We start from the raw sequence: 17,207 nt of genomic DNA on the forward strand, positions 1-17,207 counted from the left end.
GTCATGTAGCACTTTTTACCAAAATAACCTTGAGGGTGGTCTCTCTCATGGCTGTATATCATTGGGAGTGTCACTCTTTTCTTGAGCAATGAGTTCTTCCCAGGGTTACTGCAGCAGAGACACATACATTGTCCATGCTGTGAATGTCCAACTCCCCCTCACTTCATTTAGCAGCCCCATTCCTGAGAAGTTTCAGCCAAACTGGAATTTGAGACATGAGATCCCATTTTCCATTGTGATGTTAACCGTCTGTGCTTACTCACAGGTCATCTTTACAGTTCCTGACCCCTGGCTTCTCTGGTAAACAGCAAAAGCTCTGCACACCATCACTTATGTGCACTGGAAAAAGCTTCCTATGAAAGAATTCCTTTAAGCAGTGGAACTGCTTATCCCTGATTTCTGTTCATGTGTTCAAAGGCGTTGTGACATGATTCTCTGCACAGGAGGCTAATAAAATTAGATCACATGTAATGAGCATTTACCCTGTGCCAGGTCCTAGGCTAGGGGCTTTCTTGGGATGAAGGGTGGGTAGTAGTGGGATTGTCCAGTCTTGTGAATGGGGTGGGGGAAACTGGAAGTTGGGGTGTGTAGGAGAAAGGCTCCCAGGGGTTGCTGCAGAACAGCATAAAGTAGTTTGGCAAACTAAGCAGGAGGGGGGTCTTAGAGATCAACTTCTGCCTCAGGGCCAGCTCAGAAGCCTGTGTATAAATTGCCTAGGCAGGTATGCAGCCATGAGCCTGAGAGCTTCATGGGGCCCTAGGCAGAAGGACAGATAGAGTTAAAAATGTTTCCTCACCCTTAGATCAGACTCCCCCGATTTCAGCCCCTCAAGGACTTTGAGGGCTTACCAGTACCTCACATCCATATTCTCAGAAGAAGGCTAAAGGGTAGAGTTTTTTAAATTGGGGTAGAGATACCTGAGGGATGAAGAGTGAGTGACCACAACTAAAGTTTGAACTTTTAAACTTTAAATTTTGCTAACCCTAAAACTACCTCTGATCAGCTCTATAGTTTAGAAAGTTACTCTCACTCCCTGGGCCAAGACTTCCTCATCTCTGACATGAAGGATTAAAGCCGAAGCTCTGATCAAGCCTCAACAGGAGGGAATTGGCCTCATTAGGAACCAATGAGTGTTGTCAGATTAAAACAAACAAACCTTGGTTACTCTGATTACTCGTAAGAAGAGCTGAGTTTCCTCTATGTGTGGCACCAGGCTGGAATTCCAGAAACTGATCTGATGGGCTCAGTGGGCCTCTTGCTTGGGAGCGTGCAGGGGAATGGAGGGCGGCATGCCTGAGGGAAACCTCAAAAGGGAGTGACGGCTCAGAACCGGCAGAAGGAAATGAGGTCTCTGCCTCTTTCCTGCTTGGAGGCTGCCTTCAGGCAATGAACAGGAACATTTCAGAAGTTCTATTACAAAAATTAAACCTGACCATGGGTATCAGCTAGGCACCACATCTTGGAATCTGCACAGTCCTCAGAGTTCCTTCCCTCAGCTCTGCCCAGAGCCCAGCCTCCAGACACGAGAGCCACCTTTCACTGCTCTGCTCAGCAATGGAAACCTCAATTTGTATTCAGGAGCTGATGAGCTGTTCCTCCTCTTTTATAAAGAGCTCAGAGTTAGGATGGTATCTCTATCCTTCCCTTTTTTTCCTTTTCAAAGTACCCACTGACTTTAAGGGGCTGCACTTGGGCATCAAGTGGGAGGTTCATTGGTCAGGGGATGGGACTCCAGTGCCTGGGCTTCAACTGCAAAGAAAACCCCAACATACAAGCAGTGTCAAGTAAATCCCTTCTCAGAGGTTGCTGTGGGAGGGGGTATTGGCCACCATGTGGTCCTGGGCCCCTGTGTCTGAATCACTGGGTAGGACTTAAAGTAGACACCTCAACCTGAGATTCTGGATCTCTACTAGGGGCTGGGAAACTGCAAGAAACAAGCACACTGAGGTGATGCTGATGTCCACTGACATGGAGAACTATGGCTAGAGAAAAAGTCCTGGGCCACGAGTCAACAGAAAAATCATATTGGACTTGACGTTTTAGCAAGAAGCTTGCAGACCATTTCTGGATAATTCCTTTGCCCCTCAGACCTCTATCATCCACTTGGGAAAAGACTAGAGTTGCTAAAAGAACTCCAAATGAGGTCTTTTGTCTCTCACAGTCTCTATTAAATGAGATAAAGAGTATGGGAGGACTCGTATTAGTTGTAAGAAATTTTATGTGGCACCCAGATGTGTAAAGTTGGAAATATAGAATGATATTTTACAGATTGAAATTGTTTTTAATAAGAATAAGTATGTTCACCTGTGTTTCAGAATTTGGGGACATGTTTATTTGGGGACAAAAGAGTGTATGTGTGAACAAATTTGATATAGCATTAATTACTGGAATTTAAAATAAGGTATCAGTCCCAACCCTGCTCTAATGGAAATGATTTTTCCATTTCTCTAACTTGCCTTTTGAAGTTACAAAGTACTGCATGGGTTAGATTCAAGGGTTACAGGTAGAACTAAATTTAAAAGTTGCTCCTTAAAAATTACAATTTCTTCTCTTCAGCTAAATTACTTGGTATATTAATAGGAAGTCAGAATCTTGCTATAAAAGATATGGATGGAAATTTCTCCAATTTGCCATTTTAGGCACTGAATCCAGAATATTACCTTTAGGATCAACACTGACTGGATCAAATTTCTCCTCTCATCTCTCTTTCCTCAGACTTTCTCTATGCAATACTTCTTTTTTTTTTTTTTTGTACACAAAGTCATAAAACTCTTTAGACAAGATTTGTGGTCAGGGGACAAGTTTAGTCAGATCTCTCCGGTCTTTTCCACATTTACAGTTCAGTGACTTGACATGTTAAAAGTCTATCTTCACTCCTTACCTAATGGAAGTTCCATGAGGACTTAAAAAAATTTATAACACTCAATTCCTTCCATAAAATCCATGCAATAAATCTAAGCATAAACACATACAAATGTACACATGCTTGAGGAAAATACATTATATACAACTTGAATTAAATGTTTACCAAATCTAGTAGAGGTATCATATTGGACCAATGGTGTCTTAACACTTCCCACATCCGTAGTACAGATGACCTGGAAAAAGAAGGCTAGACAAAAGGAAGAACTAGTAAATGACTCAGATATTTAACTCCTACAAATAGGGAGCTTTCTTTTAAAGTAGCAGGGTGTCAGACCACGAAAAATCTGAAACCAGGATTTCAGTTGTGGGGTTTTACCTAATACCATAGTATAAATGTTCAAGTTCCCCCAAAGACCCCAAGGGGGCACAAACTCGGACATGGTGAAACTTTTAAGAGATGGGGCCTAGTGGGAGGCTTTCAGGTCACTGAGGCTGTGCCTTTAAGGTGGTTGTGGGACCCCAGCTCCCTCTCCTCACTCTTCTTTGCTTCCTGGTCAAGGTGAGCAGTTTTGCTTCACCACATTCTCCCACCATGATGTGTTCCCCAGCCATAGGCCCAAAGCCATAGGGCCAATGGACAAGAACTGGAACCTCCCAGACTGTGAGCCAGAGTAAACCTTTTCTCTTTATAAGCTGATTTGTTAGAGTGACAGAAAGCTGACTAACATCTAATATGCAAACTTATTTCTAATTAAAATGTCATCCAGAAAAAGAGCTATGATTAGTGTAATAATTGCATATCCATATGTAATAGAGCTAAAGAAGATTAGAGTTTATACAGCAAAGGAAAAGAATTATCAGTGGAGTAAAGAATAATAGACAAATATATCTTGTTCTCCATATTCCTTAAGCTTGGTCCTTTAGAACCCTCAGCTGTATCTTCCACTCAGTGACCCAGAGTTTCTTACTCAACAGGAAAGCTCACAAGGGATCATGGAAACCACACGATCTAAATTCCTCTTGCATAACCTGCAACTCTTGCAAGCTCCCGCAGATGGCTAGAGGCCTGGTCACATAGAATCCAGAGCTCCTGACTGTCTGGCCATCTTCCCATCACAAGCTGCCTAAGAGCTGTTGTAACCATGAATAAATAGTGTAGCTGAATCACTGTAAAACTGTTATTAAATTTCAAATACTATGAACACAATGCAGGAGCTCATTGTTTTCCTCCACCTTCTAGCCAAAATAAACAAAGCATTTTCAAGTAAATCAAAACTAAAAACTTCCCTGATCAATTTATTATATGAATCCAGATTGCTTAAAATGATTCCAATCTCTTGGTCCTGTGACCATGCTAATTACTGGAAAATCCTATACCTTGAAAAGCTTTACTGGAAAATCCTATACCTTGAAAAGCTTTTCATCATTTCGATTTAATAAGACTGAAAACACAAAGAAAGGACATGCAATTCAAGAGGGAGAAGGAATTCAGACCACAGGGAAGAGGTTGTTCCTTCTGGGACTGATATCAAGGAAATTAAGGAAACCCCTTACTAAGGATTTTTGTTTGGTTTTGGTATTGGGGATTGAACTCAGGGGCACTTGACCACTGAGCCACATCCCAGCCCTGTTCTGTATTTTATTTAGAGACAGGGTCTCACTGAGTTGCTTAGCGCCTCATTTTTTGCTGAGGCTGGCTTTGAACTCTTGATCCTCCTGCCTCAGCCTCTCAAACCAATGGGATTACAGGCATGCACTACTGTGCCTAGCAGGGTTCTTAAGAGGTAGAGGTTGGTTCTATCACTGGTTGATAGAGCTGTCTGGAGATACAGCAAGAAAATTCCTGTTAGCCCTAGAAGTACATGATTTTAGGATACTCACTGACAACACCTAGGTGCTATTTCTCTCATGAACGCTACCTGCCCTCAGTTCTTATTGCTTCCCAGGGACACTCAAGTCACCTAGAAGAAGCGCTCTCCCCTGGAAATGCTAACTGCAGTGCATCAGGCAGCAAATGGGAAGGAAAACCTTATTTACTCTGAGCTATAACTTTTCCATGAGAAGTGGCCACTTAAACCAAGACATTTTAATGACAAGCATCTGTTGGTCACCTTTCAGATTGAACATCTCATAAAGCTGGGAACAGAGCTCCGTGTAAGTAGTGGGGGTCAGAGACTAACTTTTGTCCGTCGTCCATGGTATGTACAAGGTGGTGTCCAGGCCACTGTACACTCGCTGTCCTCCGTCCATCAACACATACTCCTTCAGCCGGCTGTTGAGAAGGAAAGAGCCACTCCAGTCGACACACACCGTTGATAGATTGCTGTCCACTGAAAAGGGGGCCCGGTACTGAGGCACTGCTGGGAGAAAGGTATATGTTCTAGAAACGGAAACCTCTGTGGGGGTCCATGGAGCATGGGCATGCTTTTCTAATTTTTAAAAATTTTTAATATGAGCAAAATTTAAAAAGGAAAAAAAACCTCCAGCATTTCTGGAACCAACTAAAAAAATGATGTTGGGGTAAAAAGAAAACCAATGAGAACATATGTGAAATGCTTTCTCAGCAACTTTGCACCTGCTTTCCAAAAAAATCAATGGAGAGTGGTGTTTTATAAATACAACTATTAACATACAATGGCTCTGCACACCAACATAACCCAGGAGCTCATATTTTGTTGCGTTTTCCCTCTTTTAACAGGTAAAATGTCCTTAACACTATTAACTACGGTAGATAGCTATTTTTCATATCAAATCAATATTTATTGCTACAAAGCCCCGAGGACTAGATGAAGTTAATATATTTTTTCTCCAAACCAAACTGCTTAGATGGTGAATTATGTTCTTTTGGCACCCATTTATTTTTAAAGCTTTTTCTTTAACTGTTAGTTTGTTTTCCAAGATAGTTAAAAAGCTTTGCAAACAGCAATTCAACTATAATAATTCATCGCCCTGACTAATCAATCAATAGCACAGTACATTAGTAGATAATCAAGCTCGGGTCTCCTAAGTACTGTATCAGATATAGAAAAAACTTTTGAGTGCATTTTACAGGCACATTGTCTTTGGATTTTTCCAGCCCCTTACTAAAACAAAACAAAACAAAAATTCTTAACTGGGACTCATCTTAAAATTTTCTATCAAATAATTTTTGCAGAAACAAATGGAGAGTTACTATAGCCTCTTGTCAAGTCAGAAGAGATTTATTTCAAGAGCTTTCAGTTTCTCCAAAATAATCAATACATTTGTAGAAGCATTAAGCTCCATCTATATGCTAAATTGGCTTTTAAGAAAAGAAGTAAACAGTGAGAATAAATTGGATATCTGTTCTTTAAAGAAAATAAACCCATCTGTTGCTGGTATTAGGGAATAAAACAAAATAAGAAATAATTATGCTTTGTAATCATAAGATTAAGCCTTAAAGACACATGTGAGCCCTATCCTTTAAAATAAGACATTTTCATAAATCCATAAGAAAAATTATCTGCAACTACCAAAAGTTATCAAATCTTCTGTAAATATCTATGCTTTTCTAACACCAATCCTGCCTAAAATCACAATAGAACACACTATTGTAATTTGTCTGTGGCTTCCCTGTTCTTTTGACCCAATAGGGTCTCCTCTTCTCCCTATATCAATACAAAAAAAGAGTAAGCTTATAAATAGTAAGAAAGTAGGAACCCCATCATTTAGAATTTGGAGACTTCCTGGGGGGAAAGAGTAAGCATTAAAAATAATGAGGAATCATGGGTTTATGTAACTACCCCCCCCCCTCAACACCACCCAGGAGACTGAGAAAATATTAAGAGCTACTATATCGTTAGTAGTTGACATATTTTCTCATTAAATCCTCAGAAATCCTGTAAAGGTTGGCTCCTAAGTTTTCAGGCTCAGAGAGGTCAAACATCTTGCCTAATGTCAAGGCAAGGTAAGAGACCAAGAATCCGAACCCAGACCTGCTTAACTCCAAAGCACATGCTGCTTTGTTGTAATCAGTAAGCACTTATTTAAAGAAGCACAAAATACTAATCCATTTTTGGGTGCTCCCTGGTGATGTGTTAAAGCTGGCTCATCCTGGTTAAATACTCAGGAGTTTTGTGAGTTAGTCATTAAACCCAGCCATTATTAAAAGTTAAATTGTATAAACTTAATTGTGTTAAAACAAAAGTAACTTGCAAAATTTCTTTTTCATTATTTCATTACAGTTTACTACTATCTATCCACTTGAGGTTATTTACACCTTTAGGATCTGGATGATAGAAATATTACAAAATGATTTATCACTACCCATCTCTTCCTAATTCTGTGTTCAGTGCTGCCATGTCAGTGACATGAAATCAACCATAGTGAGGGTATTTACACCATGGAAATTGGCAAGTGCTTCAAAAGCCAGAATATTTTCCACTCAACAAGACCAGTTGCTAAGTAGTTACACCTCACCTCTGTTCTTCCACTGAAAGTGTAATTCATGTGTATGTGTGGGAGGGGTTAATATGTTGCTAGACTTCTATAACCCCTTTCTTGGGTGTGTATGTGATCACATTTATATAGAACCACACATACTATTTTTAAATTAATTTTCTCGTTTATATTCTCTGATCCACCTTTTCTTTCTACCAGTGTGCATAATGAGTTAAAAATAGCATAAATGGTACTCAAAAACCAAGTCATGTCTAATATTTTTCTGTAGATCCAGTAGTGGATTAAAGGAAACTTTCTTCTTGGGTGCTGGTCTAGCTTTAAGTCATTTCTCCAAAGTGAAAGAAAAACTGGAAGGAACTCTTCAATTTGTTCAGTTCATTCTTCAAGTATAAGAATAAAATATCTGGCAAAAATTAAGCTTCATGAAAAAACAAAAAGAGAATTGGTTATAACCTACAACCTTCACCTAGCTTTTCTTTGGCTTTTGGGCCATCACCCTCAAAAAGTGAAATAATTAGCAAAATTGGTTTATGTATATATTGTGAAGGAGATTATAAAATTATAGAGTAGACATTATTAAGAACTATTGCAAGGACACGTTGGCCCAAACCTGTAATCTCAGCTACTCAGGAGGTTGAGGCAGGAGGATCACAAATTTGAGACCAGCCTCAGCAACTTAGTGAGATCCTGTCTAAAAATATATATATTTTTTTAAAAAAGAGTTGAGGATATAGCTCAGTAGGAGACACCCTTAGGTTCTATCTCCAGTATAAAACAACAAAGAATTGTTTTAATGGTATGGGTGACAAAAAAAAAAAAATCTGATTGCTACCAACAACAAACACAGGAAGTTTTAAGTGCTCTCACTCACTCATTAAACACTATCTTAGGGAGTCTAAGACACTGTGCCCAGTGGTGGGGATACTGAAGACTAAAAGAAGAGATTTCAAAAGGGAAAGAAGAAAACTCTGTTTGTGGCCTGTTGAATCTAAACTAGTCACAAGAGGTCCTGAGGGAGAGGTCCATGATGTAGTCTGAATTTCAAAATAGAGGACTTAGGTCGAAGATGCCCATTGAGGGTCACCCTTCCTTTGGAACTGAAGCCTTTCAATACATGAACCCAGTTGAAGAGGGAAGAGGAGAGGAGAGAAGGGGAGGGGGAAAAGGGTGAAAGAGGGGATAGAAAGGGAGGGTAAATTTAGAACTGAGATTTGAAGCACTTGGTTAATGGAAGACCCACCAAAAAAAGTTGATCAAAAGGAATATTCAAAGAAGCAGGATGGAAACCAGGAGAGGCTTGTCATGAAACCTCAAGGAAACCACTGTTTTAAAAAAGGACTGAAGGTTCAATTGCATTGAATGATGTTGAGAAGTCAATAAAGGTGACCACTGGAGAACCATGTTTGCTGGATTCCTCAGCGGAGGGTGGGGGGTCAAGGGCAAACTTAGAGTGATGAGGAAGTTAACCAGTAAGTGGGAAGAGAGGATGGGCAGCGCATGTGTAGACCCTTCTGGTTCCTGTGAACAGGAGAGTGGGCAGCAGCTGTGGGGGAGGCGGGGCTTGCCGGCTAGCTTTAGCATTAAAGACAGAGGAACAGCTTTGAGTCTAAGTGGGATACACTGAAGGCTAAGGACAGAGAGGGGTGGTCCCTAGCGAAGGGGACAGCACTCACCCACAGGAGGCAGGTATATTTCAGGAGGAACAAGAACTCTCCCTTCCTTATTGCTAGCAGGAATGGTACAGATAGGTTTGTCTGTCTGGGATGGAAAGGGAAGCATATTGCTGACTCATGATTTCTCTTTTCCTTGTGACTCACAAGGCAAGGAGTTTGCAGAGGAGAAACTGAGAGGAGGATGCCTGGTTGTGGGTGTGTGGAAGGAAAGGAGGAGCCTGGTTGTGAGTGTGTGGGAAGCAGGGGAGGCTGGAAATCTTTAGAGAGTAGGAAGTTAATTCATGAGGGAATCATGAGGGTGCATTTACTAGATGTGAAAAACGGGCTAAGTTTTTTAAGATCTGTTTCAAGTTCAGAGCCACCTCATTGTGTGAGTTCAGCAACCTCAGTTCAGATTACAGTCAATGTGAATGGCCCCCTAGAATCATAAGATATAATCATTATCCTGCCTCAGTTTTCTTGTCTGTAAAGTGGGATACTAATAGTACACACTTCCTGGGTTTGTTGTAAGGATTATTTGTAAAATACTTAAGCAGTGCCAGGAATAAGCAAGTCCTCTCTAGGCATGACCTATAACCAATACTAACACCTTCCTATGTGGTGCTCAGACATATGGAGGTCCATGTATGAGGCACTGGACTTCAGTGAATGCACAGTTCTTGCTTTTATAAATGATGTATTCAATGCTAAATAGTGTATTTTATGTGAGATCATAATCTAATATAATCTTTCTGGAAAGTAAATTACAATAGGTATCCAAAACCTTAAAATATTTGGAGCAATACATTTCATTGACTGACATTTGAGAAGACAATGACACAATCAAACAAAAATTTTCGTGGTCACATTAAATAGGGAAATACTGAAAACAATTAAAATGCCCTCTCAATTCATGTGTGGAATACTACACAGCCTTTAAACTTGGTGGCTGAAGAATTGTTTAAAATATGGAAAATGCAAATGAAAAGTATAAGTATAAAGTGAAGTATGAAAAGCAGGGTATTTAATTTTTATTTAGAGTATCATCTCAGGCATGTAATAAAATTATATAGAGAACAGAAATTAAAAGAATTGAGCATGCAAAACTGTTAACAGCACTTGCCTCTGCAGTGGGATTATGGGGAAAACTGACTTTGTGCCCATGGGAGCTAGGTGGGTACCCAGACCCTTCTCAAGAGGAGAGTCTAGAGCTTGGTCTGATGCTCTGCTGTCACTCTCCTGGAACTCTCAATGACTTTTGCACAAGGAACCCCCTATTTTCATTTTTCACTAGGCCCCACAAATTATGTAGCTGGTTCTGATAAGTACTTCTTTTTTTTCTTAATACTTTTTGTATTTGCCATTTTAAAGCAATGGATGTATAGACCTTATAAAATCTGAAAAGAAGTTATTTTATAAAAAATTAATTAGTTGATTAAAAATTAATTAGTTTACTGCCCATCTCTGCACTAAATTGCCCTTTTGCTTTTCCTGGTAGTGCCGTATCTGGGTGCTTTCTGGAAACTCGAGGGATGATGTCATATGATTTGAAAAGCAAAGGAGAGGCAAACTTCTTTCAACAATGGGCTACAGCGTTTGTCCATTTACTTTCTTCCCTTTCATGGCCTAACTTCCTCTACATTGGGTTTCACTACAGGAAAGATCTTCCTAAATGTGCCCTTTGCCTCCAAGACTGTTAAACCATTGGGCATTGTTTCTTCAATAGTCATCTTCATTGATGTCTCAATGACCTTCCACATAATAAACACTCAATCCTGTTCAAAAGTGGTTTCTCTGAGTTCCATGGCTACCTCCCTCTCTCTCTGGTTTAGGGTAGCTGATGTTCACTCACACTCCTTCTGGGTGGTGAAGCTGATCCACTGGGAAGCCGTGCCGCCCGCCTCGTTGTGTGCCACCACTCTCAGCTTGTAGGTGGTGTAAGGCTGGAGCCCCTCCAGGCTGGCTCTCTGCCCCGGCCCACTGTACTTGACCTCTGTTTGGCTGGGAGTACAGGGTAAGGCTGACTCAGGAGGGCAGGTCACGTGGAGGTGGAGCTCATAGCTGCAATGACAGTGGATAGATCAGGAGCAGACAGGTAATGGAATTTGCTTAGCTCTCTCTTTAAAACTGGTTATATTTTGTGGAAAGACATTTTTTTTTGTTTGTTTTCATCGAACTATAATCTCTTTAAAATTTCTATTTACAGCAAACTGCTCTGAGAAATACTTTATTAATACTGTTGGGAATGAGCAGTGGAGGTCACCAGAGAAATAACAGAAGTTACCATCTTTGTACAAGTTGCCCTCCACCCAGTCACTACTCATTTTTGTTGATTATTTGTCTATTTTAAAAGTAGAATGATAACTTATTCTCCTCTGTTTAGAATAAAGAAAATCTTTTTTCCCATTCTAGATTATTTTGAAGTAACTTCTTTATAACATTTGAAATTAGATCAGGGCAATTCTAATCTAACCATACAGTTTCCTTATGCTTCAGCTAAGGCTTATGCAATGTTTGATTCCAGGGAACCACAAGGAGGAGCATATTCTTCTTCTCCTTCTTTTTTTTTTTTTTAAGTATATTCTTTTATTTATTTACTTGGAGCTGGGGATTGAACCTAGTGCCTTGGGCATGCTAAGTATGTGCCCTGCATTTCCAGCCCCAGAGGAGTATATTCTTTTCATGAATGTAAACACAGTGTATTGTCTTTCTTAAGTAAAGGTGATGTTATTGTTCATCTTTCCATTATTAGTTGATATTATGTCTTAAGCACTTTGCAGGAAACATTATTATTCAAACAAATCTGTTGGGCTCTAGGTACATCTGTCCCTTCTTGGGTAGTTCTAGGTAGTTCTAGGTAGCCATATGCCTGCCTGCCTGTCTCTCTGGTTTAATCATCCTTCCAGGTGACTCACTACCTTTGAATGACACCATTGGGGAAGAGTGGGGGACTCCACTGGAAGGAGGCGGTCCTTGAGGCCAGCGTCTGGACCTGGGGTGAGGACACTCCTGAGGGTGGAGCAGGATGAGTCCTCAGCTCAGCCGTTGGCCCTTTGCTGCAACAGTCAAAGCAGGTGCAGGCCTCTACCCCAATGGAGTATGTGGTGAAGGGCCGCAGGTCACGAAGAGTCTGCTGGGTGGCCAGGCCTTCAGAAAGCTAGGAGGAAAAAAGACCAGTGGCAGCAGTGTCACCATCAGAGGCAGTTGATAAATGTTGATCAGTATCCCAACTCCTATGAATGGAGCCCCATGCTAGGTATGCTTGCAGATGCAACCTAAGTGCTCAGCATAGACTTCACTCCAAGGAATTACCTTGGAGAGGCACAATGTGTTTAACAATATAACAAATAAAAGGATGGAAATTACAAGGCATACAATTATCCATTATCTATTTTCTGAGGCAGAGAATACATAAAAAGTTGATCAATGACCTTATGACCTTATGACCTTCAGAATGATGTTTTTCAAAAAATACAATCTGCATTTAATCCATATTTTTAGTCACCAACTTACATATTCTGCCATGATAACTTGCATGTAATTTCCAGGTCAATAATACCCTCAGGCCATGGATGATGGTACCCACCTGTGATCCCAGCGGCTTAGGAGGTTAAGGCAGGAGAATTGCAAGTTCAAAACTAGCCTCAGCAATTTAGTGAGGCCCTGAGCCACTTAGTGAGATCCCATCTCAAAATAAAAATAAATAAACAAAAGGACTAGGGATGTGACTCAGTGGCCCCTGGATTCAATCTCTAGTACCAAAAAAAAAAAAAAAAATCCTTAGATCTATGTTAGCATCAGGTGCAGATATTTCTGAGCTTGAACGTTCATTTATTTCTGATACTGATGAGTTTTACAAAATACCATAGTCTTCTGTACTTCATCTTTATAAGATTATAAACTTTTCAGTTTATTTGGAGCAAACTTTTGACCTCAGTGTGGTTTAATTAAGTACTCTTTGGGAAAGAAGAGTTTCGAAATTAGAAATTAATTTTCACATTGATATAAGTAACATAATTAAGATGAGCTATGTTATTTCAAAAATTGCATACCATGCACTCCAAATATAAATTGTTTTAGTTTATTAATATTATCATTTTATAAGCATGGATAATCAAGGGTTGATTGTATTTACATCATCTATATTTATTGAATACGAAGCCCTGTAGAAAATATGCTAATATTACTTTAACATTCAATATGAGCCTTCATTGTATGTGAGTTATCTTTTGAAATTGTGTTTCAATATCTGGCACTCAGGCCTCAGAGGATTTCTCCACGCTTGCCCAAATTGTTCCCTCAATTGGTCTAAATAATTTATAATGTAATACTAGGATATGCACAATCTGTATATGAAGTTTGTGTGAACAAAGTAAGGTACTCTCCACTTATTCATGAGAAATGGGAGAAGGGCACAGGCCATACCAAAGAGATAAGAGACATGCCCCACTGGCCCTTGGTCTCTTGGTTTCAATAATGCAGCAACTGGCCTAGTTGATTCTTAGTATCCCTTCCAGCAAGCAGCTTGGCTAATACACAATGTGAAAGACAATTTCTTTAAACATTCCCTCCTGCCTCCCATGTGCCCCAACCCAAAGTGTTAAAAAAAAAAAAAAACAGTGGCGCCAGAGCTGTGCTGAGTGGGTCTGCTCTCTCTTCCAAAGGCCTAGAACTTACTAGAACTTTCTCGAAATCACCAAAACAAAGACCAAATTTTCGTTGTGCTATTAGAGATTGGTGTGTGTCAAAATGGGGAGCTCAAAGATATTTTTGCTCTATCTTGTCTTTGTTGCGTTAATATTTATGCCCCCAACCCATTACCACTTATTGGTCTCTTAATATGAGCTCTCCCTTCCTTGAGTGCTTGACCTATGCTTTTCTAATTAAAGTAAATTGATTTAATTTGTTTATCTCCAACGTCTTAGGTTTCTTATATTTGCAATCTTTAATACCACGGTGGGTATATCTCTCGCTGACAGTTTTTATATTTTCTATGTGTTTTCTAAAGGCTCACTTTTTCTTCTCGAAAGGATCTTTGTGCTCTTATGTTCACTGGAGGGCAGAAGGGAACAGAAGGGTAAGAAAGAAGAATGGATAAGAAAAAGCAAGGGCATCAGGAACAATGCTTTTTAACATAAACCAGTCCTGGGTTTTATCCCAGAGAACGCTGCTGCTCACCACGGTGTGGGCCCCACTGGTGTTGGAGAATAGCCTGTAGAGACTGACGTTCCCGTTGGGTTTCCCAGGGACACTGATGTTGACCACTGCTTGGGTAGAAGAGACCGCATGGAACGTGGGGGCTCTGAGACCTTCTGGGGGGGCAGGACCAGTTCTACACCTCGTCCAGCTACTGGGGGCTTTTCCTGCTGAATTCACTGCACAGACCTACAAGAGAAATCAACAAGACCAGAGAAGAGCAAGATACTCTCAGGCTGGGGGGAGGGGGGAAATCAAAAAAAGCAACTGAAGACAACAGAATCAGATAAACTTTGATTTTGTAACTTCTCCATCACAAAGTACTATGAGAACACATAGTGGGCCACTAAGGATGTCAGAATGCAGTAGGTGGGTGTTATCCTAATGAAAAGCAGCTCCTCTCTGTGAGGGAAGCAGAGAGAGTTTGTCAGCTTCTGCAAACTGGACGAATCTGCAGACTACATAAAACTCAGCAATTCTTAAAACACTGTCCCCACCAAATCTGCATGAAAATTAAATTTTCTTTCATCAAGGAGGAAATAAACATATGGAAAGATGTATAATCTTATTTATCAAGAACCATTTGTATAATTAAACACGAGTATCCTAAAAGGTTGCCTTAGGTCGTCATTTGCATGAGTAAGTAATTTGTAGAATGTCAGGTACAATAGACAGAGTAGATGGATGTGTGAGTGTATAGGGTTAAATTAAGCCCAATAATAGCCAACTACACAGTGATCAATCAGAATGATAGATCTAAATGGCAATACAAGAAGACTGTCTGTGTGTTTAGGAGTAGAAGTATTCCTTAGTAAGCTTTCATGTGCAAGTCTTACTTCAGGAATCTTCCCCCCCCCCCCCCCCCCCCCCCCCCGCTCATTGGATGTTTCTGCTTGTTCCCTCCCCCACCTCTCTTTTTAATAAAAAATTTACCCTGAGCATTTAGAGACAAGTCCATAAAATGTGTTTGATTTCAGAGTGCACACATCCCAGGTATGCGGTCTTAAAAAAAGCATGCAGAATGTTCAAAATGTAAGATATTTAGGAAAAAAAACACTGTTGGCTAGTACTTTGAAGTCAGAGTTTAGCTTTGTTTTGGTTTACATCAATAATATCTTCAAGAGAAGAAACATCAGACTGATTTTTAGTAGTTAGACCAACTCCTATCAGTGTTTCCATGCCTCTTTTGGAGGATTTCTTTGTACAAGCCAATTTCTGAGGTTGAATTGCTGTCAAATGCAAATCTCCAGCCCCTTGCTGATAGGAGTGCCAGCAGCCCCATTTTTAAAAGAGACAACTAACCTACTTACATAGTCAACCCTGCTCTTTTAAGAGCTTGGGTACCTCTCATTTGCATAATAATCACTTACATTTGTATAAACTCCACATTTTACAAGTACTTTCACATCTGTTAGTTTACTTAGTCCTCACAAGGGCAAACTTATAAGGTGAGTAGAGAAAGTATGAACAGCCCCCTTATGCAGGTGGGAAAACCGAGTTTCAGAAAATCCCACCGTCTTGCTCAGTGTGACAGAAGTTGTAAGAGCTGAAGCTAGAAGCCAGAGCTCTTTCCAATAAACTGCTTTTGATTCTGTATGTCATCTATATGCATAAATAAAACACTCAGGATCACAAAATTAAATGACTTGTCCATAGATGAATACCTGCAATTCTGGATTAGGTAAGGTCTCTTAGCTTCCAAGGATGGATAGACATGGTAAATTGTCTTAGGTGCAGGGTGCTGGGGGGTGGGGGGTTTACTCTGATGGGCATAGGAAAGAAAGGAGCAGGAAGCTGTTAGCAATGGAAGAGCTGGGCTTCCAGAAAACTAGAGGTCAGACTACACCCGCAGCTGCTCTTGTCCACTCTGAAATAGCCACAGTCTTAAAAATAGAGGGGAGGGTAAAGAAAAGATCAGATTTGGGACTGATGAGGAAGGGTCCCTGCCTTCTCAATCTGCTCCATAAATATTTTTCCAGGAGGTGAGATGGAGACATGATTTGGAAAAAGGATACAAAATAAAGTACCAATGTGGACGTCAAATTTTTTTTGCTGGGATCAGAGCTTTGGTGACTTAAAGGCATGTAAAATTTTATTCAGGGTCACAATAGATAGAGAAGAAAATGAGGAGAAAAGGCCAACTAGGTATAATGAAAGAACAATCCAGCAAGTTGCCAATTAATTACTGAGCACCAATAGGAGACAGCTGTAGTGTAGGCATGGTGTGTTGAAAGAAAATGAGATGAAATAAGTTTAAGTCATAGAAAGGGCTCAGCACAGTTCTAATCCAGAGTATGAACAATTACTTTTCTTCCATTTCTGATGTAGATATAGAATCATAAATATTATTAAGCCTTTTGAATGCAGATGTTGGAGATAATAGTAAATCTCATGCCCACCTGCATCACACAGGCTTTTATCAGATGGAGTCCTATTTTAAAAATGTAATTTAATCCATCATATTTAAAACTCTTGGCCCTCAGTATTAGAGGGTTCTTTTTTTCTTTCTTTTCTGTATTCTTTAGGAATATTCTTCTCTAAAAACAGGCAATACAAAATTCCCTATTACTAACTGGGAGTGCATGTAGGATCTAGTCTTTTGTCTTTGACAGAAGACCTTCATAACACATTGCTCTTTTTCCTAGACTTTCTTTTTAGTATTCAATCAATTTGAGATCAAAATAGCATTCATATAAATCAACATGCTTATGCAAAGCAGGATCAGCCTATTTACATGAGCTACTGTGAAAATGAAAACAGTTACAATGAAGAGAAGGCTGACTGAGATAATGAAGGGTTGTGGATTTCACAAAACTTGTATCAAGGCAGTGTCTCTGTGATAAAAAACACCAAAAAAGAGGAAAAGAGAACCTGTCAATGAAATGCTTTATTCTGTCTTTGTCGTTTTCTCTGTTATGGTAAAAATTTTGACAATACCAGAATTTACTATGGAATTTTGTCTATCCAGCTAAACAGAAGGTAGAGAAGCTGAAATGTAGTTCAGAAAAACAAACAAACAAACAAACAAAACCTAAAAGAATATGCCTATGATTTTCACTGAGAAGTAATGTGCCA

General features: G+C 39.9%; 1 protein-coding gene across 1 annotated transcript in view; it reads right to left on the bottom strand.

The window, feature by feature from the left end:
• The window catches only part of Ush2a (usherin), a 763,436-nt gene that overhangs the window by 12,010 nt on the left and 734,219 nt on the right, over positions 1–17,207 (bottom strand). The window contains exons 64-68 of the mRNA XM_046438452.2: positions 14,115–14,321; positions 11,855–12,093; positions 10,789–10,997; positions 5,046–5,222; positions 3,029–3,112 (exon numbers count right to left, since the gene is read on the bottom strand). Of these exons, the coding sequence (XP_046294408.1) occupies positions 3,029–3,112; positions 5,046–5,222; positions 10,789–10,997; positions 11,855–12,093; positions 14,115–14,321 (916 nt within the window). The remainder of the gene's footprint in view (positions 1–3,028; positions 3,113–5,045; positions 5,223–10,788; positions 10,998–11,854; positions 12,094–14,114; positions 14,322–17,207) is intronic.

Source organism: Marmota monax, unplaced genomic scaffold, assembly GCF_021218885.2.
Source record: "Marmota monax isolate L192 unplaced genomic scaffold, Marmota_monax_Labrador192_F-V1.1 WCK01_AAM20220418_F8-fsc00118, whole genome shotgun sequence".
Taxonomy (NCBI): Eukaryota; Metazoa; Chordata; class Mammalia; order Rodentia; family Sciuridae; genus Marmota; species Marmota monax.